Source organism: Equus asinus, chromosome 3 (genome assembly GCF_041296235.1).
Source record: "Equus asinus isolate D_3611 breed Donkey chromosome 3, EquAss-T2T_v2, whole genome shotgun sequence".
Taxonomy (NCBI): Eukaryota; Metazoa; Chordata; class Mammalia; order Perissodactyla; family Equidae; genus Equus; species Equus asinus.
The window spans coordinates 45,024,260-45,050,990 of NC_091792.1; the positions used below are offsets into that span (position 1 = coordinate 45,024,260).

General features: G+C 38.5%; 1 protein-coding gene and 1 long non-coding RNA gene across 19 annotated transcripts in view; one reads left to right on the top strand and one right to left on the bottom strand.

Moving 5' to 3' along the window:
• Positions 1 to 26,731, bottom strand: part of LOC106831262 (uncharacterized) — a 60,173-nt gene that overhangs the window by 23,154 nt on the left and 10,288 nt on the right. The window contains exons 1-6 of one of the 5 annotated variants that reach the window (XR_011501998.1): positions 22,952 to 23,088; positions 8,845 to 10,663; positions 8,254 to 8,658; positions 4,382 to 4,464; positions 2,303 to 2,383; positions 166 to 2,006 (exon numbers count right to left, since the gene is read on the bottom strand). This is a non-coding gene — a long non-coding RNA (uncharacterized lncRNA). Of the gene's footprint in view, positions 1 to 165; positions 2,007 to 2,302; positions 2,384 to 4,381; positions 4,465 to 8,253; positions 8,659 to 8,844; positions 10,664 to 22,951; positions 23,089 to 26,731 lie in introns of those variants that run through there. The other 4 variants (XR_011501997.1, XR_011501996.1, XR_011501999.1 and 1 more) reach the window with 4 other exon arrangements.
• The window catches only part of RXFP1 (relaxin family peptide receptor 1), a 114,294-nt gene continuing 110,545 nt past the window's right edge, over positions 22,983 to 26,731 (top strand). For 3 of the 14 annotated variants that reach the window (XM_044767043.2, XM_070504979.1, XM_070504983.1), the window contains exon 1: positions 23,741 to 23,874. In XM_044767043.2, the coding sequence (XP_044622978.2) occupies positions 23,826 to 23,874 (49 nt within the window). In that variant the 5' untranslated portion in view covers positions 23,741 to 23,825. Of the gene's footprint in view, positions 23,123 to 23,586; positions 23,875 to 26,731 lie in introns of those variants that run through there. The other 11 variants (XM_070504981.1, XM_070504985.1, XM_070504984.1 and 8 more) reach the window with 8 other exon arrangements.

The window sequence follows — 26,731 nt, forward strand, 5'->3', positions numbered from 1 at the left end:
AGACTTCAAGACTGAGGCAGGGAGACCAACTTGGTGGCTGTCAGAATAATCCAAACGGACGAGCGTGCCTTCAGTAAAGAAGGGGTGGTAGAGTAAAGAGAAGTAGATAGATTCAACATATTGTTAGGACTGACAACTTGGACAAGAAAAAGAGAAGTCACATACCCAATTTCCAGCATAGGCAGTAAGGTGGGTCATGGTGCTATTTCCAGTGTTTCACAGAAGAGGCAGACCGGCACAGAAGATGATGTTCTCACTTCAGGACGTGCTGACTTCGAGGTGCTGTGAGCATATGCATGTAAATATGTAGCTGGTTGCTGGAAATAAAGTCTCTCAAGCTTAGGAGGAAGACAGGACTTGAAGATAAAATTTTGGGAGTTACCAGCATATGGAACAAGCTTATAGCCATGGGAAGAGATGAAGATTATACTACATAGAGAAGAGCCTTGTATAGAACTTTTAGGAACACCAACATTCAAGAAGGGGTAGAGGAATAGAAGTTCTCAAAGGGAATGTGAATGAGAAAGCGAAAAAACAAAGAGAGACCGGGAACGTGGGTTATCACAGAAGCTAAGGGAAGAGCGCACCAAGAGAGAGGGAGAGATCAACACTGCTCAAGTTTAGGGGGTCATGGCGGTGCATAAAGACTGCAGTGGGCTGAAGAATGGGCTGAGTATAGATGCTTGAAGTAACCTTTAAGGAGAATACGAAAGCAAGTTGACTTGAGAAAATAGAAAAATTGTGTAGACTTGAGTACTTATGTGAGGTTGGAGACAATGAATTTGTAGTGATGCAAATCTACATAGTTATGCAATATTCTCCAGCAGCCCAGAATAGCAGAGACATCAGCAAAATAGCACATAGTTAGACTAATCCCAGTCTGTGATTTTTCTCAGCAGGAGGGAGATAAAGACAAAGGTTCACGTGGTTCAAGATTAGCAAGACAGAGTTAGCCAAGGAATCAAAACTGAGTACAGAAAAGTGTGAAGAAGGTTGACAGGGGAAGCTTAAGGAAATAGATACTTAGTTATTAATAATAATCAGAGCAATACTGGCTGTTATAACAAACACCAATATTTAAATTACTTAATACAATAACTTGCTCACTTGAGTGTTCCTGATTAAGATAGATGAGGGGTTCTGCTTCGACAGTCATTCCAAGCCCTAGGTTAACAGGTGACCTGATATTTTCAACATATGCTTTCCAAGGTCACATATGGGCATGACATTCAGCCAGCAACCTGGAGAAAGTACATTTTCTTCTTAACCACCTGGACTTGGAATTATCACACATCACTTACACTCAGGGTCTTTGGCAAGAATTAGGACCTCCACCTAAATGCAAGAGGAGCTAAGAAATATAATACTTGGCTGGGCAGCCACTTTCTAGCATAAACCCTGCATTAAGGAAAGAGAACATGAATCTTTGATACATAGCTAGCTGCCTCAGTCACAAATTTCCTATAAGGTTGAAGGGTATAGATTGAAGACCACGTCAATAAGGTATCTAGAAAGACTGGTGGATTGATCCAAAATGGGATGTTTGTTTTTAGTCAGAGGTGGAACAATTCTAGGTGATGTCTGAGATATATCTATCTACAGAGAGTCGGCTAAAGTGAAGTAGAAAGGAAAGTTAATGGAAGCGAAAAAGTCAAGAAACTTGTAGAAAATGCTATGGGTTGTTCATATAGACCTGGAAGTAACCCAGGATAATGGTAAGACTTAAGGTAGAGAGGAAGAGAATTAGCTAGTTGGTTAGTCTTCATTGAATGAGAGCAAGCAACTGGGAGGGTGATAAATGACAGCAACATAGAGAAGCAGAGAGAGGGGTAGCAGATAGGATAAGCCTCAGAAGGGCAGAGATAAGATGTAATCAGGAGGTACTATGATCAGCAAGTGGCACTAGGAAAAAGAAAGATGTAAGATGGGTTTCCAATGCCTTCCTGAAGTGTATAGTCTTTTAGGTGGCTGCAAGGGAGCAGTAACGACAAAATGAGAGCCACTTCCTATTAAAGAAAAGAAAAAAGGAAAATAGTTATTAAAGAAATAAAAAAATGATGACACCTAGCAAACAAGTAATATATTACCCCCATATTGAAATTGTGGCAATTTAATCAACTGATTTGTTCATATTTGCTGGATGTTAGCAAAGTGTTCAAGATGAGAATACTCAAGCATATTTAATGAAAAATCTATACAAATGTACATGTAAGATCTAATTTCATTGGCACTCATTCTTGGACAAGTCATTTCTCTGAGTCTTGAATATGACATCTGTAAAATGGAGATAATTATAACTTACCCACCAAAGTCAGAAAGGTGGCCCAGACATTGCCTTGGGTTTTCTTTCACCGCTAAAGTCTATGATTCTCCAAAATTACAGCTAGGAAAAATGAAAGAAATTTTTCACTTAAGACTCAAACATTAAAATCTTGTAAACCTTAGAACTCTCAACAGACACATCATAAAGTCATACAGTAAACACAAATAATGCTACCTGGAATAAAATTTTAACATTCTGAATTTTGAGGGAAGGATCCAAACAATCAAAAGAAACATTTTGGGTAGAGAGTTATTTACATCATCCATGACAATGATTTCCCTTCTTTTTCTTTCCTGACACCCCACATTTAAATGCAATCTTATAGAGAAGACAAATACGTAAAACAAATGAAACCAGATTGCTTCTGTGGAAGTGAGAGATAAGAGCCCAGATTTCATTCCACTTGGGGGAAAATCAGAGCACAGCTCTTTCCTCAGGGTGCCTCCTCAGAGCGCAGCTCAAGACTAAAGCACAGGTGGAAGCGTCACAGGAAAGGAGTCTTCTCAGGCGGCCATTCTTTTAACGGCCGCAGTAGTTTCCCCTGAAACCAGGAATCACTGATCTGCGTATAGTCAACCCGTAATCAATAGTTTATCATTGGTCTCACTTTTTTCTACTCATCTCAATGCCAGACATATTGATCATATATTTTTATCAATGTTTTAATTAAATTCTCTATTGTATTGCCTTAAATTGTTTTGCCTAATCGTATCATGTGTAATTATAATCTACATTCCCTAACAACCTCCTACCACAAGATTTCCAATTTTTTGAGGGCAAAGAATATATAATTGTTGAATAGATGAAGTTATCAGGATCAACATCTAGTTCTGAATTAAACATTAACATGTATGAGGAAAATATTGAAAGGATTCAAAAGAGAAATACAGATGAAAATATGTGGAAATTAAAAGAAGTGAACCTGTTTTACTGGTCAATGAAAAGACAATGAAAAAACTAATAACTGTCTTTGGGTTAGGGGGAAAAAACATTATTCATTTATAACTTTGTAACTCTTCCACTTTCATGGAAGATTTAAGTCAGGAAAAAGGGAGCAAATTCCTTTTTAGTGATGCCTGCCTAGACCACCAGTGCTACTCAGCAATCCCAAATCAGCAAACTCCCTCATTTCTCTGAATAGCTTCTATCCTACCCCCACTCTCTGATAGTGTCCAAGAAGGAGATTAAAAGGCATAGCTACAGGCAATGAGAGTAGAATTACAGAGCAAATGTGGCATTGAGAATGAAGAAAGGATGATAGATGCGGCAGCTTCTTGGAACAAGAAAGGATGGTTGATTCAGAATGCACAGGAAGAGGGACAGAAATGCCAGCAGACACCCAGGATTCTAGACCACACAGCTCAGTGAACGATGTAGCTGTTCACGAAGACACAACATGTAGAAAAAGGCAGAAGGGGGAAGAGGAAGGAAGAAATGGTGGTGACTGGGGGAGAAGTATGTTCCCTGTTAAACATGCTGAGTTGAGACGGCTTGGGACGTGCAGTGGAAATGTCTGGAAGGCAGTCAGATATACAGAGCTGAAGCTGGCCTGAGGACACAGATTTTGGAGTTGTTGGTGTGACTAACACCGTAGCTGTGGTTGAAGTTGACCAGGAAGAGCAGGTAAAGGAGAGATTCCCAACTTGGGCTCCAGGTGCCCCTGGAGTTCCCATGCGCATTCTACAGGGAGTTCTTTTAATTTCCTAAAAATTATATAAGATTTTGTGAGCATGTTCCTTTTATCTGGGAATAGGATTTACGTCTTCCTTCAGATTCTCAAAAATCCGTTACCTGAATAGGTAGTGAACCTTTTCAAAGGTGTCAATTAAGAACTAAAGATCTCTACGAAGCATACCCTGAAGAATAAAGTGTTCATGCACAGAAAGAGAATCAGGAGCCGAGATGGAGCTTGAAGAAAGGAGGAGAAGAGAGTAGAAGTAGAAAGATGCAGGGCTGGTTCCAAGAGAAGAAAGGGTGACAAGTATGAAATCGCCCCTTTTGCCATTCAGGGTACAGCTCGAATGTCAACTCTCAGCGAGGCCTTCTCTGACCACTTGCCTCCAGCTCACAGACGTGTTTATTGTGTAGCTCCACTGCGAAAAAGAAAGCTCCCCATGGGCAGGAACCCTGAGTTCCCAGTGCTGAAACATAAGGAATATAATATAATTATTGAGTGATTATTTGACTGACAGTTATTGGAGACAATCTGCAATTTTTTAAACTTGATTTTTGCCTTTCCTGTACCAAAAATAGATTAGATCCAGTTGGTCCATAAACGGTTTTTGATTGAATGACTCAATAAACAAGTGAGCAAATGTTTTCCCATTTATGTCCTAACACTACAAATAACAACTCAGGCAGAGTGCCACTACAGAATACAGATAAAAAGGAAGAGGAGAAAAACAAAACAGATAACTAAACAACACAGTAACTAAAGGATTAGTCACTGAAATTTATGCTCATTAGTCAGGTTTCTTTTCCACTAATAAAAATAATGATTATTTATGTGATATACACCTTTTCTTTTAGTCTATAGTCTATAATGCTAGATGGGAACACATGTAGTAGTTGTCAAAAATTGCTGAATCTAAAAAAGCCAACCAAATTAGACAATTCAAAAGGTCTTTATTATGTGCCAAATGCTGTGAAACAAAATGCGCTAAGCCACTTTGGCTGTAAATATTTACTGAGGAAAAATGAAGTTGCTTTACTAGCCAATTTGAGTTACAACATTAAAGTCATTAAACAAGATAAGTCATTTCAGCAATTTTAACATGATGCTACACACTCATCTCCAATAAAATATATTATTTCTTAGAATTATTATAGAAAATTACATGATGGAATATAGACATGTTTTCTTCTTTTTAGTGTTTAAGCCATGCTTACTGTTTCCTATAAATAAACTGCAAAATAGGAAGAAACCCCACCTTGGGAAAAGTATTTTACACTTCCAATCTCAGATATTCATAAAAATATTTAAGTTAGAGTTTACAATATTAAATTCACCTTCTGAGATGCAGATGTGACAAACACGTCAACCTGACAACAAGGAAAAGAATTTCTATGTATTAAACAGTGCAGGTAGAAGATGGTCTCTGCAATCAGATGGCTTGTACACTGATGCATTTTTTAAAGATTCATCTTGAATGAATACTGTGGGGGACAGCAGTATTTCCAAAGTGGCTGCCATGTCCTTGTTCACGAACAGACTCGAGAGCCAAGGAAAGAAAAATGAAAGCTGACGTCTATGCACAGTTTAATGTTGGCACAGGCACAGGGCCAGCTACATAATTTGCAAAGCCCAATACAAAATGAAAAGGTAGGACTCTTGAAAAAGTAGGGGAAGCTACCGTTAAAAGGTACAAAAATATAAAGCCTTTTGCTTTCTTCCACTGTCTCTCTCTCTTTGATTTCTCTCTCTCTCGGTCTCTCTCGACTTGTCACCGTGTTTTTATTTTTTATTTAATGTTGTTCTAGTTAAAGAAAAATCAAAATTTTAAATTATTAGCATGAATTTTGCCATCCATCTTTATATTGGACAATGCTGGCTTTAAATACAAATATAAGAACATTTAACTCATATGTGAAATCACCAAAATTACATGATTTGTGTTTCCTAGCTCATACATTAATACTTAGCAAAACAGTGGAAACATTGTATAAAACTAATTTCACTGTTTTTATTTCACTGCTTGATACATTTTACCAATTTTACCAATACTCTCTGCCTTTGGCTTACTGAAAAATAAGAAAGGACTGAAAAGAAAAGGAACTGTGAGTCGCCCTGCTTTCACTTTCCTTCTATGTCATGATGTTCGGGGTAAATGGTTAGTTAGGATATGGAAGTGACAGGAGTAAGAAAGGATATGTTGGTCTCCTAGGTCATTGGTGTTTCTTAGAAGCCACTACCTGCTTTCAAAACAAGTTCCGGTTAGAAAGGAAAGTGAGCCTCTGGGGCTGTCAGCACCACATTTCCTCAGTCCTAGATGTGATGCACTCACTTTGTACTCCCTTTGTGACTCACTGAACTCCCTTTTCCTAAAGAATGACCAAATCTTTCTGTTCTCAGTCTTAAATTGATTTGCAGGAGAAGAAAAATTACCTCTTTGTATTTTAGAAAGTTCTCCTTTTAAAAAAAAAGCCTTCTTGGGGCCTGCCTCACGGCCTAGTGATTAAGTTTGGTGCACACCGCTTTGGTGGCCCACGTTCCCAGGTTCGGATCCCAGGCAACAGACCTATACCGCTCATCAAGCCATGCTGTGGCCATGTCCCACATACAAAATAGAGGAAGATTGACACAGATGTTAGCTCAGGGCCACTCTTCCTCAAGCAAAAAGAGGAAGATTGGCAAAGGTGTGAGCTCAGGGCCAATCTTCCTCACCAAAAAAGAAAAGCCTTTCTGGGCCAATCCAAGAAATGCTGGAGTTCAGTGGCCCCTGAGGGAAATGTAGGGAGACCAGCTACTCTAGACCACAAGAGGGAGAGAATTTGAGGCTCGTGTGAGGCGTTTGGTTTCTGCAAGACGGGGAGGTCCATGGAATGGCAGGCTCTGTAAGTGCTGGGACATGTGCCCAACTCATAAGCAGCATCTCAAGAGGGAAGAGAAGTTCTAACGGAGAAAGTAGAACTGGGTTCTGAGCCTTACTCACTTGGCTTTGAGACCAAGGGCAAATGTCAAACTGACAGAGGAGCTGGGCCCTGAAAGCAGCATCATTGTCTCAAGAAACAGAGCTGCAAAATTGCTGACATTAGAAATCACACAGCAAAAAACCAATGGTAACTATGGTGACCACCCTGGACATCCAGGGTCCAGGATTCCTGTGCTGTTCAGTGAAGGGAAGGATGAAGCCAGGAGAGAGTGGACATAGAAACAGATTTAATTTATTTAGAAAAATAAAGGAAGGTAACATTTCCTGCATTGGTCTCATAACCACCTCTTATTTGAGCTCAAAAAAAAAATCCATCTCAGCCTTTTTTTTTTTTTTTTTTTTTGACTGGGGAAGAGTCACCCTAAGCTAACATCTGTGCCAATCTTCCTGTCTTGTATGTGGGTTGTCATCACAGCATGACCACTGACAAGTGGTGTAAGTGCACGCCCAGGAGCTGAACCCGGGCCACCAAAGTGGACCACACCGAACTTAACCACTAGACCACAGGGCCAGCCCTATTCTTTTCTGATTGAGATATAGTTTACATATAATATTGTATAAATTTAAGGTGCACAACGTGCTGATTTGATACGTTTATAAATCGCAATATGATTACCACCACAGCTCTAGCTTTACCACATCACATAATTACCATTTCTCTTTTTGTGTTGAGAACATTTAAGACCTAGTCTCTTAGCAATTTTGAAGTACAGTCGTGCATCGCTTAATGACGGGGATAAATTCTGACAAGTGCATCATTAGGCAATTTCATCATTGTATGAACATCATAGGATGTACTTACACGGTCCTAGATGGTATAGCCCACCACACACCTAGGCTAAGTGGTCTAGCCTGTTGCTCCTGGGCTACAAACCTGGACAGCATGTCACTGTACTAAATACTGTAGACAACTGTAACACGATGGTATTTGTGTATTTACACATACCCAAACACAGAAAATGTACAGTAAAAATGCAGTATAAATGGGCCAGCCCAGTGGCACAGTGGTTAAGTTCGCACATTCTGCTTCGGTGACGGAGGTTGGCTGGTTCAGAGCCCGAGTGTGAACTTATGCACTGCTTATCAAGCCATGCCGTGGCAGGTGTCCCACATATAAAATAGAGGAAGATGAGCATGGTGTGCGCTTAGGGCCAATCCTCCTCAGCAAAAAGAGGAGGATTGGTGACGGATGTTAGCTCAGGGCTAATCGTCCTCAAAAAAATAAGTAATAATACAGTATAAAAGATAAAAAATGGTACAACTGAATAGGGCACTTACCACAAACGGAGCTTGCAGAACTGGAAGTTGCTCTGGGTGAGTCAGTGAGTGAGTGGTGAGTGAAAGTGAAGGCCCAGGCCATTACTGTACACTACTGTAGACTTCATAAACTGTGCACTTAGGCTACACTAAATTTATTTTAAAAATAACTTTCTTTATTCAATAATAAATTAACCTTAGCTTACTGTAACTTTTTTACTTTAAAAATTTTTTAAACTTTTTGACTCTTTTATAATAATATTTAGCTTAAAACAAATACATTGTACTATACAAAAATATTTTCTTGGGGCCAGTCCCATGGCGTACTGGTTGAGTTCAGAGTGCTCCACTTCTGTGGCCTGGGTTTGCAGGTTCGGATCCCAGGCATGGACCTACACCACTCATCAGCCACACTGTGGCAGCAACCTACACACAAAATAGAGGAAGATTGGCACAGATGTTAGCTCACAGCAAATCTTCCTTAGCAAAAAATATATACATATTTTTCTTTCTTTATATCTTTATTCTATCAGCTATTTTCTATTTTTAAAAAACTTATTTTTTTTTTACTTTTTAACAACTTTTGTTAAAAAATAAGACACGAGCACACACATTAGACTAAGCCTACACAGGGTCAGCATCATCAATATCCCTGTCTTCCACCTCCACATCTTGTCCCACTGGAAGGTCTTCAGGGGCAATAACATGTATGGAGCTGTCATCTCCTATGATAACAACGCCTTCTCCTGGAATGGCTCCTTAAGGACTCGCCTGAGGCTCCTGTTGAGGAAGTATCACTCTTTTCAGATATATGTCCATAGTGATCTGTTTCCTTTTTTCATCATAGATTTGCTTCTAAGCATATAATGCATCATGAAATTCCTCTCTATAAATGAAAGCCTTTTGGTGTTGGGGTCCATGTTTTCAAACTTTTTAAGGAGATGTTGAGGTCTGCAAAGCTTCTGCTAAACCTTTCATTGTGAATTTCCTTGGAGGTTCTTCTTTTTTTCTCCTGCAATTTCCCTTTCTCTTGCCTCTTCTTCAACTATGTGCTCCTGTTCCAGTTCCAACAACTCCTCATTAGTCAGTTCCTCAGGAACCCCTTGTAGGAGCTGCTCAATACCATCCTCACCCACACCCAGGGTAAAGTTGTTTGTCATCTCAACCACAGCCTTGCTGATTTTTGCAATCCCTCATCCTCGGGAAACCCTTGGAAGTTATGGATGAACCTCTTGAGTGCCTTTTTCCAGATGCCATTCATACACTGCTTAGTGACATCACTCCAGACCCAAGCAAGGTACTTGAGGCAGTCACAGATGTTGTAATCCTTCCAGAATTACATCAGTGTCTTCTCAGTGTCTGCCTCAGTTGCAGCAGTAGCCTGGGCAAAGGTCCTCCTCAGGTAGTAAGCTTTAAAAGCTGCTATAACTTGTTAACCTATTGGTTGGATCAAAGAGGTGGTGTTTGGAGGGAGAAACACCACTTTGGTATTGGGATAAAGATCATGAATAAAAGAAGGGTGACCAGGAATATTATCAACAGTAAGCAAAATCTTAAAAGGTATGTTATTCTCCAAATAGTACTTCTCCATTTTGCTGGCCTAGCATTTCAGGAGGGCATCTTGGAAGAGGAGCTGGGTCATCCATGACTTCTTACTGCTCCTGTAGTACACTGAACGTGTGTGCTTGTTGATATGTATGAAGGCCATGGGGTTGTCGCTGGGCTAGATCAGGAAGGGTTTCAATTTGTAGCCTGCAACATTGCCCCCAAGTGGCTGTTATCCCCTCCTTAAAAGCCTTGAGGTCTAGCGTTGATTTGGCCTCCTTGTGGATGAAAGTCCTTTCATGCTTCCATGTTCAGAATAGAGAGGTTTCATCCATATTGAATAATTGCTCTGGCAAGTAATTTTCCTCCACAATCAGCTAATCTAGAGTTTCCAAAAATTCTTCAGCTGCCTTCACATCAGCACTCACAGACCCACCATTCACTATCACATTATCTGGTGAATAACGATTCTTGAATTGTTTAAACTATCCAGAGCTAGAGGTAAATCCAATATCATAGTTGCATCCAGCCTTTTCTTTCAACATTGCAAACAAACTATTTGCTTTGGCCACGATCATGATGGTGCTGATAGGGCTACACTTCTGTGTCTGGTCTTCAATCCAGGTCATTAGAAGTTTCTCCACATCTGAAATACACTCTTTTCAAATTTTTGTTAGTCTTATTGCCTTTAGTGAAACAGTGAACAGCTTCTGTCACTTTGTTCTTGCACTTCAAGATGGCAGCTATGGTGGAATGGGACATGCCTGACTGGCAAGCAATAACCATCACTGATTTTCCACCTCCGTAGGCCTTAATCACTTTTCATTTCCAGGTGAATCACTCTACGTGGCCTCTTACTGGCAACATTAGCAGTGGATTTTGTATGCTTAGGGACAATAATGAAGAAAACAACATGAGATTAAATCAAGCACAAGAGAAAATGATGCAATCAAGAGAGGCAGTAAACATGAGATGTATGAGGCTGCTGCTGGCATAACACAGCAAACTGCTTTACAGTGAACTTTTTACAAGAGTACTCACTAAAATAATGATAAAAAGTATAGTATAATAAATACATAAACCAATAACGTAATTGTTTATTATTGTTATTCAATATTATGTACTGTACATAATTGTATGCGCTATAGTTTTATACAACCGGCCGCACAGTAAGTTTGTTTACACCAGTATCCTCACAGACGTGTGAGTAATGAATTGTACTACTGTGTTAAAATGGCTACATCATCACTAGGTGATAGGAATTTTTCAGTTCGATTATAATCTTATGGGACCACCACCGTTTATGCTGTTTGACATTGACTGAAACGTCATCATGCAGCACACGACTATATATAATACAGTATTATTTACTATAATCACCATGCTGTGCATTAGATCTCCAGAACTTATTCATCTTCCAGCTGCAGGTTTGTACCCTTAAACAACATCTCTCCAATTACCCCATGTCCTAGCCCCTGGTAACCACCATTTTACTCTGTTTCTACGAGTTCAGCTTTTTTAGATTCCACATATAAGTGATATCATCCAATACTTATCTTTTTCTGTCTGTGTGTGTATTCCTACCTTTTCAAATTAGACATTTTCAACTTAAATCCCAAATCACACAATTTCTTTTAACTGCAAAATTCTGAAACCTCTTTTAAATAGCATAGGTAGGTATTACCTATAAATTAAAGTTCAGAACTCAGCAAGGACGAACCTCTTTATACACTACACTTTCAGTAACTATTACTTATATCATTTGCTTCTAAACAAAGAAAATCTGTTCAGCCAGTGACCAACGCCTATTTAAACAATTGGAATCACTTTAGTAATTCAGCGGGAGAAGCCATGCAATAACTTGGAGATTCTTTAAGAACTGTGTATATTTTTTCAAATAAAGTAATTTATGTAAATTAGTTTGGTAAATATTTCACGGGGGTGCAATATGACATTTGGCAATACTCCCTACTCCTATAACTACTCGAGTCCCTCTGCAAGAGATCTTCACAATTGCATTTGCCTCACCGTGCTTAAAATGACAACGTGACCTAAGAACAGATGTTTAACTTGGAATTAAAGATACAACAGGCCCAGGTTTGTTCCAACAATAGAGCTTGGCTTTAGGTCTTCATAGCAGAACTTTCTAGAATCACTGGGCCTCATGGATTCTGTTCAAAATACAAGATTTTCTTGTTCCCATCCAAAATAGGCAATGTAAAACCAGTCTCTGTCTCTAGTATACACACATATTTTTCCCTATTGCTCCCTAGTTACTGATTTAACAGAATATTTAACATTCTTGAATCCTTTCATAGATTCTTAAGATGTTTTCCCAAAATAAACAATTAAAAAGACAAATAGCTTTTATTTTAGGTCACTGATCCATCTTCTTCTAGACCACCTTGATTTCTTTCTAGCACCTGGCACAAAGCCCAGTGACCATTTTTAACCATTTTCAAAAATTCATTTTTCTGGAAATTAAATAAATGTGCTTTTTCTCTGCAGTCCTCTTGCCTCATTACTGTGATTTGTCTTCCTAATTGCCAACTTGGAAAGCCACCCTAAGAGGAACTCTCATTGTTTTTGTCTAATGGTCAGTGCTGGTGGATGTTCTTCAGCAACTTGGTTTTACTCATTCAAAGAAACAGGACCGATGCCCAAGGACAAAAATTCTTTATTATTTTTTCCTGTCTCAAGTGAGACAAGAAAGATCTCATTCCTTCTAGACCACTGGTTCTCAAACTTGAGTGTGTATCAGAATCACCTGGAAGTCCTGTTAAACTGTAGACTGCTGGGCTCCACTCCTAAGTTTCTGCTTCAGTAGATGCGGCTGGAGCCTGAGAATTTGTATTTCTAACCAGTTCCCAGACCCATACGATGAAAACCACTGTTATAGACTGTCCTCGAGGTCCAATAAGAAACAAAAATTGTTACAAAAATAACGTTAAATTACTACGAAAGAAAATTAAAACACTCATGCTTCTGACTCTGAAATTTATCTTATCATGCTCTCACAATATTTCTTAAAAGAATTTTCATCAGTAATATTACAAATACCTATTTTTCAAACTGTCAGAAACATGTCTAACATTATTATACTGTATCTATTTTTGCCTTCATATTTGTAACTTTCAGCACAGCTCTTTATTTTAGCTTGCAGACAGTTTTCCAAAGAACGTATGTGTCTTTCATTTCAGAATAACACAAAATTAAAGACACTGCATTACCTTTCAAAAAACAACTAAATTAAAATTGACTTCACATATGTTTATAGATTTTCCAAAAATTGCAAAGCGAACTCTGACTACATATCAAGTTAAGTTTTTCTAAAGTCAGATGTGATTATATGGGTGTGGTTTGCCACCAATAGCTTGTACCTCCTGTTAAAACAAAGCCACATTTTTTTAAATACCCTATTTGCACTATCTATTATTATATCACCATTTATGTGATAACGTAAGAAATAGCATTTAATCAAAAATAAATTTACTTTTAGAGTCCTAAATACATACTAGATTAGAGAAAAAATAAGATTAGCTCTTGTAATAAACTAATACCCCACATTAGTTTCCTAAATCTTATGATGTAACTTAACATCCAAAGGAAATATTTTTCATTCATTAGTTGAAGATTTGAAATTGCAAATCATTAAACATGTGTGCCTAAGAATTTAATTTTAATTGGTTTTAGGTCCTGTATATTAAAAATGTTTATGTGAAGCACTTTGAAAAATTAGCAACATATATTTGTTTACTGCCTCTCATTGTTCAGCTCTCTCAATACCAGCTCGTCTACTACACGTTGACTAGTGCAAATAAAGGGAACTTTGTGGTAACAAGGATACCTTCGGACAAGGCTACTTTTTGGGACTTTGGGTTGCTTTTCTTATTGCATCATTTAATAATCAAGCATGGTCTTAATAACAATCCTGCTCAGATACTTATTTTAATGAAGCTGGGAACACCAATTCTCCCAGGCTTTCAAAAGCATATAAATTACTACTGTGATGTGGAGACTTAGAAAGCACTTGGGCAAAATTAACAAAAATGAATAAATTGCTGGAGTTAAAGAATAATTACTATTTATCCTAGAGAAAAAAAAAAGGCGAATCCAATATTGATCATCAAGGATATGCAAGTAAATAAAGTTTCCCATCAATTGACTAATTTGACATAATACATGTGGATTCATCTTCTCTCCAACTCTACTCTTCCTGATCCTTTAATGCATCACTATCTTCCCAGGCTCCTCTCCTCCAGCCAATCACTGGATATCAGGTACCAGACAGAATGTCTAAGGTGTCCCATCAGTTGGCTAATAATAGTCTCAGAGACAAGAGGTCCAGCACACCAGGTTGACCCATTTCACTTTCACTTCCAGAGCCTCATCCTCCTCCTGCCTGCCCTTTTCCCTCTGTATCAATCATTAGTGCCCAATAGTCCACTAAGCTTTTGTCAAGTCCCTGTTTCATTCTTGGTGTTTCCAATTTGAATTCTCATGATCTCACTTGGCTTTATTCCAGGATTTGCCTCTTTGTGCCTGGTTGAAGCTGCCATTTCTCTAGCACCTCCTCTCTACCTCCCCTTGGTGCCAACACTTGCACATCCCGCAATATTCCACCGAGAAAATTTCTTATCCCCCTATAGCAATCTGGTAAGATATTTGACCTTTATAAATACATGACTACTTGTATTTGATATATTTACAGATTGACAAGTTGTAGAGAAAACTCAACTCCACATTTCAAAAGGTGAATAGCAACCTATAAACGTGATAGGAATGAGGAGCCACCAAAATCTGTCTTCATTAAGTTTTTACACCCAGACCCACTTGTCTGTTGTGTTTGATTAGTCTCTGGAAGATACAATAGCTGAGAAATCCCCTGGAGCTGTTTCGTGGCATGCTAACATGAGCAATAGCCAGTTATCTGGAACATAATTTAGAAATCTCAGGAACTCAGATGAACTCTAGGAATTCTAAAAGAAGATTAAATGAGAAATGGGAAACACATTTTTGTTTTCACAACTAGGATTTCTTATTCTAACACCTTCTTATGTCAGTAGCACAGTCTGAAGAGTGTTACCTCACCAGGAGGAAAGTGATATGACAAAATCGATCTGCCTTCACATAACAAAATCATAAACTTAATGGCATAATTATATATTACTTTATAATATTTACATTTATGATATTGTGATAATAGCAGTTACTTTTAATGTTCTTCACAAGCTCCACATACACCAACTCATAAAGCCTGACAATATTCTCATTCAACTTATATTCGTTAGTTATCCATTTATCTGTCTTTTCCTTTGCCAATTTTTCTTTTCCTCAGTTCTCACCTCCTCCTCTGCCTATTGCCTGTACTCACTAACTCTGAACATCTCTGAAGACTTTTTCAGCCTTGGTACTATTTCCTTCTATACTCACTGGCCTAAGAACTTTGGGATTGTGGGTGACTGTGGATCTGCCCACCAATCCTCCCCGTTCCCCATCTTCTGCTCATGTGGCCTATACTACCTTCTAATCATCAAGATAAATACATAATCTAGTCTCAGATAATTTTAAGACCCTGTTCCCCCAGATACAGTGCTTAATTCAGCACTGAACATGTAGCCTAAAATCATAGACTTGCACGAATAGCTCATTAATTAGACTAGGAGATGTTTCCTTGCTTTGGGGATCGTGGATCACGGACCTGAAAAGATAAGAACCAGGGATTACCAGCAGCCATTATCTCAACCACACAGAGAAAGTCTGTCTGAGGTAATAAAGTAGAGAGAATCAGAGACAAAAAATAAAGAGAGAGTGAAGGAGAAAGAGACAGACAGAAACAGAGACAGATAGATAGAGACTTGATGACCTCAGCTGGGTTGTATATTAAGTGGAGAGTGAAAGAGAGAGGCATGGGGGCAGTAAAAGCAGCATAGTAAATCAGGGAATTATGTCCACAAAACTTTTCTAAGAAAAGAACTATAGAGTTGGCTATTAACACATGAAATTAATTAGCACCAAATAAATAAAAACACAACTAAGTCCTTGAGAGACTTGTACAACTACAAGGACTATTAGCCTGAGCTAAAATGAAATTTTTTTTAAAAAAAAAAACAGTGATTGTTCTAGAACCTTGGAGGCCAGTGGTTAAGTTTAGTGTGCTCCACTTCAGTGGCCCAGGTTCGGTTCCCAGGCGTGGACCTACACCACTCCTCTATTGGTGGCCATGCTGTGGCAGCAGCTCACAAACAAAAAGAGGAAGGTGGGCAGTGGATATTAGCTCAGGGCAAATCTTCCTCAGCCAAAAAATGAAATCCTTGGGTGCCCAACCAACTGAAGGCAAAAAGGAGTCTGTGAAGTCTGCTTAGCCCCCAACTCTAGACACTGGAGGGCATATTCTCCGGAGTGTCTACTTTAGATGTGGAGAATTCAGATAATGCAAAGGAAGGTCATCCAGAGTGCAGACCAAATGCCAGAGTGGACAACGGACTAGGAAGCCCCTCCCAGGGAGCAGACTCAGCCTAATCAAGGAGCATTCCCCATCCTCAAGGTAAGATGCCTCACCTCATCTGCCCAGCAGGGTTTCAGATCTGCTACACACAACTCTCTGCAGGTTTCTCCTAACCTTCCCCTTTCTGTTGAGAACAGTTATTGCAATTATCTTGTCCCCGTTTCACCATTGCATATTGGGGGCAGATAACTTGTCTTTTTAATTCAGAAATGTTTAGTCAAGAGAACCCACAGCTAGGTATCCTGTCAAAACTACCTACCATACATCATCCAGAGACCCTGAACTATGAACCTGGTACTGTGACTGGATGTAACTCCTGGAATGTCTCTCTTGGAAAAGAGGTTAGTGTATTATGCCTACAGGTGATCAGGAAGGCAGATTGAAGTTGTCATTCATACTGTTCATCAAAATATTTCTGCTCTCCTCCTTCTAGGCACAGGGCTGGACTGTCCTTCCCTTACCGCTTTGAAGTCAAGCCAATAAAATGTGAGGAGACATGATGTGTATTACTTCCAGATAGAATCTTTAAGAGCCAGTGTGCAATTTGCCATATTGTCTTTTTCCTGCCTTGATGATCATGGATGCATGTGTCAATACAGAACCTCCAACAGCCTGGTACCTGAGAGACTATGATGATCAGAGGCCCCTACTGACCCATGATGGTCATGTAAAGGGAGAAAGAAATTTCTGTTGATTCAAATGACTGAGATTCTGTGATTGCATTTTATCGCAGCATAATCCAGCCTATACTGACTGATAGACCTTCTAAAAACAAATGGGAAAAACAACTTTGTTAAGAAAGGCTTTTTCTGCAAAGATCGCTATAAGGCAGATAATGATATTTTTCACAGCATTGCAAAAATCCAGCTCTGTACCCAAACCAAAAGTTAGTCCCCTGGCTAGGAAGGGTAATACCTGGAAGAGGCCAAAAAAATGAGGAAACTCTGACTTCCCAACCAACCTTTCTCCAAGATGCCCCACAGGACAACCTCTGAATTACAGAGGTAACAAGGCCCTCCTTCATCAAGTGCCAATCACTGGAATGTATCATGGAGTTGTGTGACATAAACTCTGCCACACGAACCCACCTAGCATTCTCCTGGCCTTGAAGTGAAAACCAAGACAGCAGCCTTTAAACTAAGGGTTAGAGACTCCAGCAGATGCCAAAAGGGAGACCTACAAAGGCAGTGCCTGGACTCATTGAAAAAGACTTCAAAACCTGATTAATAGCAAACTGAGTGTCCCAAAGTTGAAACCATTGGCAGTCTACCAGGGTTTTAAAGGACTTGTGCTACCAGAGAGGCTTTGAGCCTGGACTGGATCAGTTGTTCCCACATCATGATCCATAGACGGAGTCTGGGGAATTTTTACTCATCTGCAGTGAAATGAGAAAAAATAAAGGCAATGTAATTTTTTCTTTTTTTTTTTTTCTTTTTTTGCTGAGGAAGAGTCACCCTGAGCTAACCCCATTGCCAATCTTCCCTGTTTTTTTGCTTGAGGAAGATTTGCCCTGAGCTAACATCTGTGCCAGTCTTCCTCTATTTTATATGTGGGTCGCCACCACAACATGGCCACGAATGAGTGGTGTAGATCCACACCCAGGAACCAAACCCCAGCCACTGAAGCAGAGCACACCAAACTTAACCACTAGGCCATAGGGCCAGCCCCTGTAATCATTTTTAATGAAACTAAATGTATTCAGTTTAGAGAACTGTTCTGTTTCAACATTGTATTTTCCTTCATTTTGTGGTATTCAAATGTCCTTACATTTATGAAATGATGGTGAAAGATAATGGTAAGTAAGCCTTTTATTGCTGTTATTAATGTTTTTACTTGACAAAATTAAGTCTGGCAAACTTATGTTGTCTCCATTGTTTTTATTAAAATTCTACGTAATTATGAAACAATTATTTTTATTTGACCATCAGATCTAAAAACTTCTGAAGGACTATAAATATTTATACATGTAATATCTGATGATTATTTTTAATATAATAAAATGTAACCTGACAGAATCTTAGAGAAACCTTTTGTGCCATACTCTAGAGCTGCACTGTGCAATATGGTAGCCACAAGTGACGTGTGGCTATTGAGCACTTGAAATGTAGCTAGTCCAGATTGAGATGTGCTGCATGTGTAAAATACATACCAGATTTAAAAGACAGTAAAAAGAAAGGAATAAAATATCCCTTTAATAATTTTTATATTGACTACCTGTTGAAATGGTAATAATTTGGATATAATGAGTTAAATAAAACATATTATTAAAATCAATTTCACCTGTTTCTTTTTATTTTTTTAATGTGGCTACTAGAAAATTTTAAATTGCATGTGTGCCATGCCTTGTATTTTTATTAGACATCCCTCTTCTAAAGTCAAAGTGTGTTCATGATTAACCATGATTAAGACTGTGTTCTTTCCGGCAATAGCTTGTGTTTGCAGGCCTTTCCAGTCACACGAAGCCATAAGAGCTGACTTACATCTGTTACACAGCAGTCTCATCTCCCTGACTGAAGTCTCTGCTCTCTCTCATTTTTTGCATCACATGGTCATGAGACTAGTCTTTTTTATTAATCTCCTTTTGATTATATCAATTCATTGTTCAGAAATTAATATCAAATTTTATTTCCTCCTTTCTGATATCTAAATTAATCAACCTAATGTCTGACACCCTCCAACAACTCATTACCCTGTAGCTCTCCAAAACTGTTTCTCGTTATTTTCTGGCATAGACTCAGCCAGACCTACTGTTTGCATGTGCTTATTCTTTGCATGCACTTGTCTTTGAAGTGAAATGTTGTTTCTACTACCCTCTATCAGTCCGTGACCTTCTCTGTCTCCCACACTCATGACACAGATTTTTCTTACCTAAAAAATCTTCCATAGTTGACCCCACCTAGCTCTCTGTACCAGTTTCCTTAATGCCCTCTTGTATCTCCTTTACTAGATTATGTTCATGGCATCAATTTGCAATCACTGAGAGATTTTATAAAAATGTGTTTTAGGTAACTCATATACATGCATTCTGTCTCCATACTAATTTATAAATTACTTTGAAGTAGAGTATTACAGTCATGTGTTGCTTAACAACAGGTATACATTCTGAGAAATGCATTGTTAGGTGTGTTTCCTTGTGATTTCCTTGTTATGTGAACATCATGGAGTGTACTTACACAAACCTAGATGGTATAGCCTAATATACACCCAAGTTGTATGGCACTAATCTTATGGGATCACCATCGATATGTGGTCCATCATGGACCACAACATCATAATGTGCTGCATGGCTGTATTTCATAAAACGACAGAAATATAATGCATCTAAAAGATCAGCTATTTGTTTTACAAGTGAGGCAACTGAGGACCAGAGCATTTAAGTGACTTATCAGAGGTTACATGGCTAATCAGTGGCAAAACTGGGACTAGAACTCCCTACCTTTTACTGGTACTCCTGGAACAAGCCACTCTTACTTTTCTAATTTATTCTTTCATCCAGCATGTAGAAGATGCCCCTTGCCTAAATCGGGTAGTCTCAAGTGAGCCACACAGAGGCATTAGCAGCAGACTGAGAGTGGCTAAAGGGGAGAACACTGGGATTGTTAGCATAGGGCTAAGAGCGCTAAACCTCCTGTAGGGTTGACCCCATGGAGTGAAGAACAAGCTAAATCACGCGCAAATGAGCTGGGATTAGAGGCAAGTCTCCTACTGCAGCAGAGGAGCTGAACTGCAATCTATCAACCTGAAGCAGCTGAAGCCTAACTATAATGACTGGTCATGTGCAATGGGTTTGCAAGGAAAGAAGGAAGGAAGATGGCTGCTGGAGAGCATGCAGGTTGCCAGACATGAAACAGCAAGTTTAGTTTCCAGGTCCTATCCACCAGCTCAATCAGCAGACTATATTGCTCTTTTTGTAATGTCTGTCTTGAATGAGGTAGGCTCAATCTAGATAGAATAAATCCGAAACTTGACTATCTTCAGTTACAATGGTTTGAGGGAACTAAGTAAGGCAAGATTAATAATAATGAGCTCTGCGCAGAGTTTGCACTTAACAAATGCTGTCAATTGGTATTTATTGCATAAGATGATGATAATGGTGATAATAGATAGATAGATAGTAGACAGATAGATGGAATTGAGCTTGTTAACCCTGTTCTCGTCTTCTTCATACTGTCAATTTTGCAGAAAATCACTAAATTCAATGTCCCTATTATATCCCTCAAAGGCAACACATGAATCCACATGAGACTAGTTTACCATCTAACGGTTGATGTTCTGCTAAAATGATATAATAGCTTCTGATCACTTCCATCTAGGGTGGAATTCTTAAGATTTTGTATAAATATCTTTCAACATACCTGTACCTATTAATTGCTCTGTCCCAGTTGCACATTATGCTTGATATCATTCCCCAGAAGTAATTTCATCTCAGAATTGTTTAATTAATGCTAAATCGAGACAGCTAAAATTGTCTTTTGGCATGACTTAGAGATGATGAGTATCTCAAGAGTGTTGCCTGATGGACAGCTGTCAATTAGAAATGGATCTGTAGGATGAACAATTTGACAGCGTGCGTTTTAGCCCTTGGATTGCAATTATTCTTACTTTATGGGTTGGTTTACTGTTATCTGAATATCGCTACATCGTGAGCCTCTGACTGAGATCTTCCCAACCTCTTTCACTGGAACTTTCCCAGGTCTACAATCAAAGAAACATTTAATAAAATGGCTATTTCTACTGTTGAAAATAATGGTGGTAAACAGGTTCAGAAGTATGGACAAAAGCCCTTACGTGTCATTATCTAATTTTAAAATATGATGCTGAAAACAGAGTAGTGTATTTCAGTGGTGGTGGGGTAGAAAAGCCACAAGGTTAGAAACTTGAATCTAAATAGTGCAGAATCTGTATAACGCTTGTCTGGCTTAACTCACTAGGTTGTTTTGAGAAGTAGTTTTCAAATTGAAGCTTTTGTTATTATTCAGAGAGCCTCAATAAGGTTTTAAGAAGAGGTTCCAAGATAAGAAAGGGTGTTAACCTCTATTAGCCTGTGTCAGTAAGAAATCTAGGGTGGAACCCCCTGACGTGCTCAGCCTGGCAGAGGCAGTGACACCGCAGATTCTACAGGGCCCATAGGGCAAGTTTGTAACAGAACAATGTGGGCAGGAAGGGAAGGTTAGGAATACATGATCTGTTTGTTTTTAAAACTCTTTAACGTATGTCTTCAAACTGCAAAACAAGAAAATGAGAAAACATCTTTTAAATTTTAGGTGAGAAAAATTCTTATTTTAATTATCCGGCAAAAATCAATCCTTAAACATTATTCAGGGAAGTCTTTTGCTACAATGCAGCTTTTCTGAACCAAGAGCAAGTTTGCTCCCCAGGGGACATTTGCCAATGTCTGGAGACATTTTTAATTGTCACAACTAGGGAGTGCTATCGACATCTAGTGGGTAGAGGCCAGGAACGCTGCTAAACATCCTGCAGTGGTAAGGACAGCACCTCACAGGAAAGAATTCTCTGACCGAAAATACCAATAGCGCCTGCTGCAGTGTGTTATCGGGTTACTCTATGTTCACTGTTGGGGTTTGTCCACCAATATACTTATATGAAACTAACATTCCAGATTCACTGTCTTTGCCAAAAATAAGAAAGAAGTGGTATCCTGCAAAAACAAGTGTCTAACATTGTTCCTTCTGCTAAATATCTATTTTGGAAATCTAATATAGTCTTAGTGAAATGAGAAATTATTTTCAAGTTTTGCACTGATAATTTCAGATTAAAAGTATGTTGTGTGTATATATGGTTAAAGAGGACCTCCTGCGTACTGGCCCACTAATTGTATATGTCTGTGATATCGGCTCAGGCAAAATATTAAAAGCTAACCAAATAACATCAGGATTACTTTGAAAACCTCTGTATCAACAGCTTGCATCTTGACGGACAATTCCCAAAGCAAGTTCCTCAGCTTTATTGTTGAGAAGCTTCTTATGGGTCCCCCTTCAGATGTTGCCCTTGACATGTCCCACAGCATCCTTCCAGAAAACACTATTTCTAAAATAAATAAAAAGTCATTAACCCCTGAAAACATTTCGAGTACTATTATAAATAATAAACACTTATTGAACATTAAATGAGCGTTCAAATTCAGTTAACTGTAAACATTTCTATCAAAAGAACAGTGTCTTCATTAAATACATCTACTGATAAATGAATAAGGACTTGTGAAGATTCCTATACCTCATTTCTTCTTTCATGGTATTAATCACTTCTACAGGAAAAAAAAAAAAAAGAAAAGCAGTGTTAATATAACCTTTTAGCCACCATTTAAAAATAGACTTCTTATGTTGAAGTCAATGATACAAAGACATGTGATTTAAATAGATTCTACGTGTGGGGTGGTTAGAAGGCATTAACCTCAGAAACAAATTTCTCATGTCAAGGTGCTGCCCATTTGTTCTAGCAATAAATTATCAAGTTGCAAAATAAGAATGATACGGCCTGGTTACAAGAAAATGCATTTCCTGGACATGTTCTTTGCATTTGCAGGCTTTTTCCCCCCTGATAAAAATAATAAAAATCATATGAATAGCTGCCATTTAGTAATCACCTATTATGCGCTAGGACCTCTGCCAGACACTCAGTATGCACTGTGCTGATCATCACAGCTACCTTGCTAGATAGATGTTTTCCTCCGGAAAGCCCAGGTTCCGCCAAGAATAAAGAACGACGCCACTCCAAAGTAACAGACCGTGGATCAAACCCAGGAAGGCTTTACTCCACAACCAATGGCATGTCGTGGTCTCCACCGTAGTAAAACTCATGAACTCAAGAAACTTTAAGGTTTGATTTTTATTCCTTTGTATTTTCTTTGAACAATAGCCTCTCGTTCAAATGCCTAAACTCAGACAGATCATAAAAGATTGCTGTAATTACACTTCTATTGTTGCCTTATAGTTAATTCCACAAGGCATTTTGTTCTATGTAGTTCTGTTCTTTTCCTCTTCCCAAGTTTTGGGGGGAAAAATATTTCTGTTTGTAATATATCTCTAGTTTAATTTCTTTCTCGTAGCGTGACTTCCATCATTCAGACATTTGTCAGGGATCATACGCACCCTCATTTGTAGACTGTCACAGGACATGGAAACGAGATGTTTACCGTCAGTGAGAAGAGCCTGTGTATCCCTGTCTGAAACTTTCCTTCACTGCTCAGCTTTGTCTGTGTTCCTGTGGGTGTGTGTGTGCGCGCATGGTGTGTGTGTGGTGTGCATGTGTGTGTGTGTGTGTGTGTGTGTGTGTAAAGAAGGATATTAAGACTTTCAGAGAAAGAGGGTGGGGAGGAGAGATTCTGAGAGGAAAGGAAGAAAGAAAAGAGGGAATGGAAAGAGAGAGGGAGAGGAAATGAGAGAGGAAGGAGGGAGGATTGCTTTATAGCTGCTAAGATTGCAGACAGAAATAGCACACAACCACCGTGAGCTGTACGCGCCTCGGAAACCAAGACCAAATTGTATTCACTTTTATTAATCAGTTGCTCAGAAAGAAGGAAATGACATCTGGTCCTGTCTTCTTCTACATCTTGATTTTTGGAGAATATTGTAAGTATGTCCGGCATTTAATTCTGTATACCTTAGTATTTTATGAAATAATCACAAGTACAAATGTGTATTACTTACATGTATGCTTTTAAGATAAAAATGTTTTTTCTGATAAAACTAATCTCACTTCAAAATTATCCTTCTTAATACATTTCTGGTATTTATATTAAAAACTGGAATATATTGTCAGAGTCAATAGTCAAGCAAGACTAAGGTGTCATATAAACCTATGCTTCTTAACAACCAATTTGCCTAATTGATATTAACAATTAATAATTTTATAACATTTCGAAAGGAGTAGTCTGTGAGGGGATTGTGTTCAAGGAATATGCCCATTGAAATATTCTGGGGAAGTCTTTCCATTTGTCCCAGTTTCTGTGTAATTGTAACACTTCGTTGTCCTAGTCCTGTGTGATTACATATCACAGGTGTGCCTCCCCACGGAGACATGCATTCATAAAACTCCTTTTTTATTTAGCAAGGTTTCTCACTGTTCCTTGAAAGAAAAACAAGGGAAAGCACAAAGCAGTGAAAAACACAGACACACAAAGAGCCCAAATGGATTTCCTACTTTTGCCATAATGACAATTTTTGCGTTCTCCATGTGTGTCGTTTATCATTCAGAAAATCTGTTTTTTTAATCAAGGGACAGAGTCATTTTGCATTTAGCCCTATTTAAATTGTATTATGTAAATAGAAACAAAATGTTTATGTTCCTTAGGCAATAATGAGAAAGTCAAAGCAAATCAAGACATAAAACTTTCTGGGTACCTTTAATGTCTTATGATGCTGGGAATAATTAAACTTTAAAAATTTTAGAATTCAGAAGCATGTTTACATGGCTTTGTCTCTCAAAAATTTGTAAAAGTTTGTTTACACTAAGATATTCTATTGGGGAATGTCTCAGAGTAAAATTCAGCCCTAACTCTCCCAATTCTGATGGCTTGTACTGTACCAAAGTGATTTTCTTTTCCTTTCTCTCTTTCTCTCCTTCTGACCTCTACTGTACCTCACTTTAATGGCCAAATGTGGGAAAGAGCATCAAAACCAAAAAAAAGACTCAGAATCCTGAAGAAACATTCTCGTTCCATCTCTAAACTTGATTAGTGACATTCGCATTTTATAACTAGAGGGGGAAAAGTCAAATTGCAAACCACCACCAAAAAGTGAATGTTTCTAATTATAATCCAAGGGTTTAAGCTATCAGTTTTTGACATTTGCAGCCAACAGTCACATAAATCAACAACATATTTTGCCATTTCCTACTCCATTTCAATGAATAAACCTTCCAAAATAGACACTGTAGAATGAGTAATTCAAGGGTATGCAAAAGTTCTTCAGGGCAAGTCGAGAAGCAACTTCGACTAATGTGTTACCAGTCATTTCAGGTTAGTAAAAAAGTTGCATGTTTACGTGTTCTCTTTTGTTATAAAAAATTATTTTCATGAGCAAAAACTAGATAATAATGATGATTACAATAATGTCAAAATCCTCCAACTTTTTAAATTTATCTTTTGATTTAAAAAAATTTTGATAATGACATGTAAGTACCTGAGAGCTCAGAGTCTCACTCTTCCATGCTTTCCATTGGGGATGAGGGTTTAAACAGCTGATGCTGAGTTTGGCAAGCAAGGTTCCAGGCTATATTGGTGTCAACTGGGTGGGTGGGGTGGAGGGGCATTTGACAGGGACCCACTGAAACAGCAACTCACACCTGCGACTCACCTTTTAGTTTATCTCATCACCCAGCCCCACCTAAAAGAGGCTTTCCTATACATATAACAAAAGAAGTCAACAACTACATAAAGACAAGGTCTTAAATCTCCTTAACCATCCCATGGTTGTTGTTGCTTGTTTGTTTGTTTTTTAATCCACTCTCCTGTTGCCTGGGAAAGGCAATATGATATCATGGAAGACAGCTGACCTAAGGTGCTTAGCAGCACTACCGTGTACTAGCTTTATGATTTTTGACAATGACTTACCCTCTCTGAGCCTTAGTTTATAAAATGGCAATAAAATTTTTTACCCTTAGTTTGTAAAACACCAACAGAATCTTTTACCCTACCTACCACCCAGAGCCCCTATTTATTACATAAATTACCTCCTTGAATCTTCACAACTCTGCTATGTAGATACAATGAAGCACAAGAGAAAGGCAAGACCCAAGGACACTCAGCACCTCGTCGCAAGACTCAAGCTAATGAACGCCAAGATTTGAATGCTCTCAAAGTCTATGCTCTTTCCCCTAGACCAGAACATTCTCTGTAGAGATAACATGTATAAAAGGGCTTTGAAAATGTAAAGCCCTTTATAGAATTAAGCAACTATTAGTCACCCTTTTAACCAAAATACTTATTGAATGCCAGTTACTTTAATGAGCAATAGGACTAAGGGGTGACTGCACCACAGTCCCTGCTCTGAAAGGATGGAGTGGAGAAGACAGAAAGTTAATCTAAGACTACCAAACAGTGAGACAAGGGCAAAAGCTTAAGTGCACCCAGAGAGGGGACACATTAAGATTCAGAAAAGGTTTCCTATTGGCCTTGATAATTTTTCATTCCTTAAAAGTTCTCCTGTCTGTAGCCTGGTTAGCCATATTGTGCCAGCGTTACTTTCTTAGTTCTGATAGTGTACTATGGTTACACAAGATTTTACCATTAGAGGAAGCTGGGTGAAGGATATATGGGACCTCTTTGTACTATTTTTGCAACTTCTTGTGAGCCTACAATTATTTCCAAATTAAAAGTTAAAAAACAATCCCCAGGAAGAGTTGTATCACAAGTCGCTATCAGCAAATGCTTTACTCATTACTGCAACAGTATCATTAAGCAAAAACAATCATTTTACATAATACTTT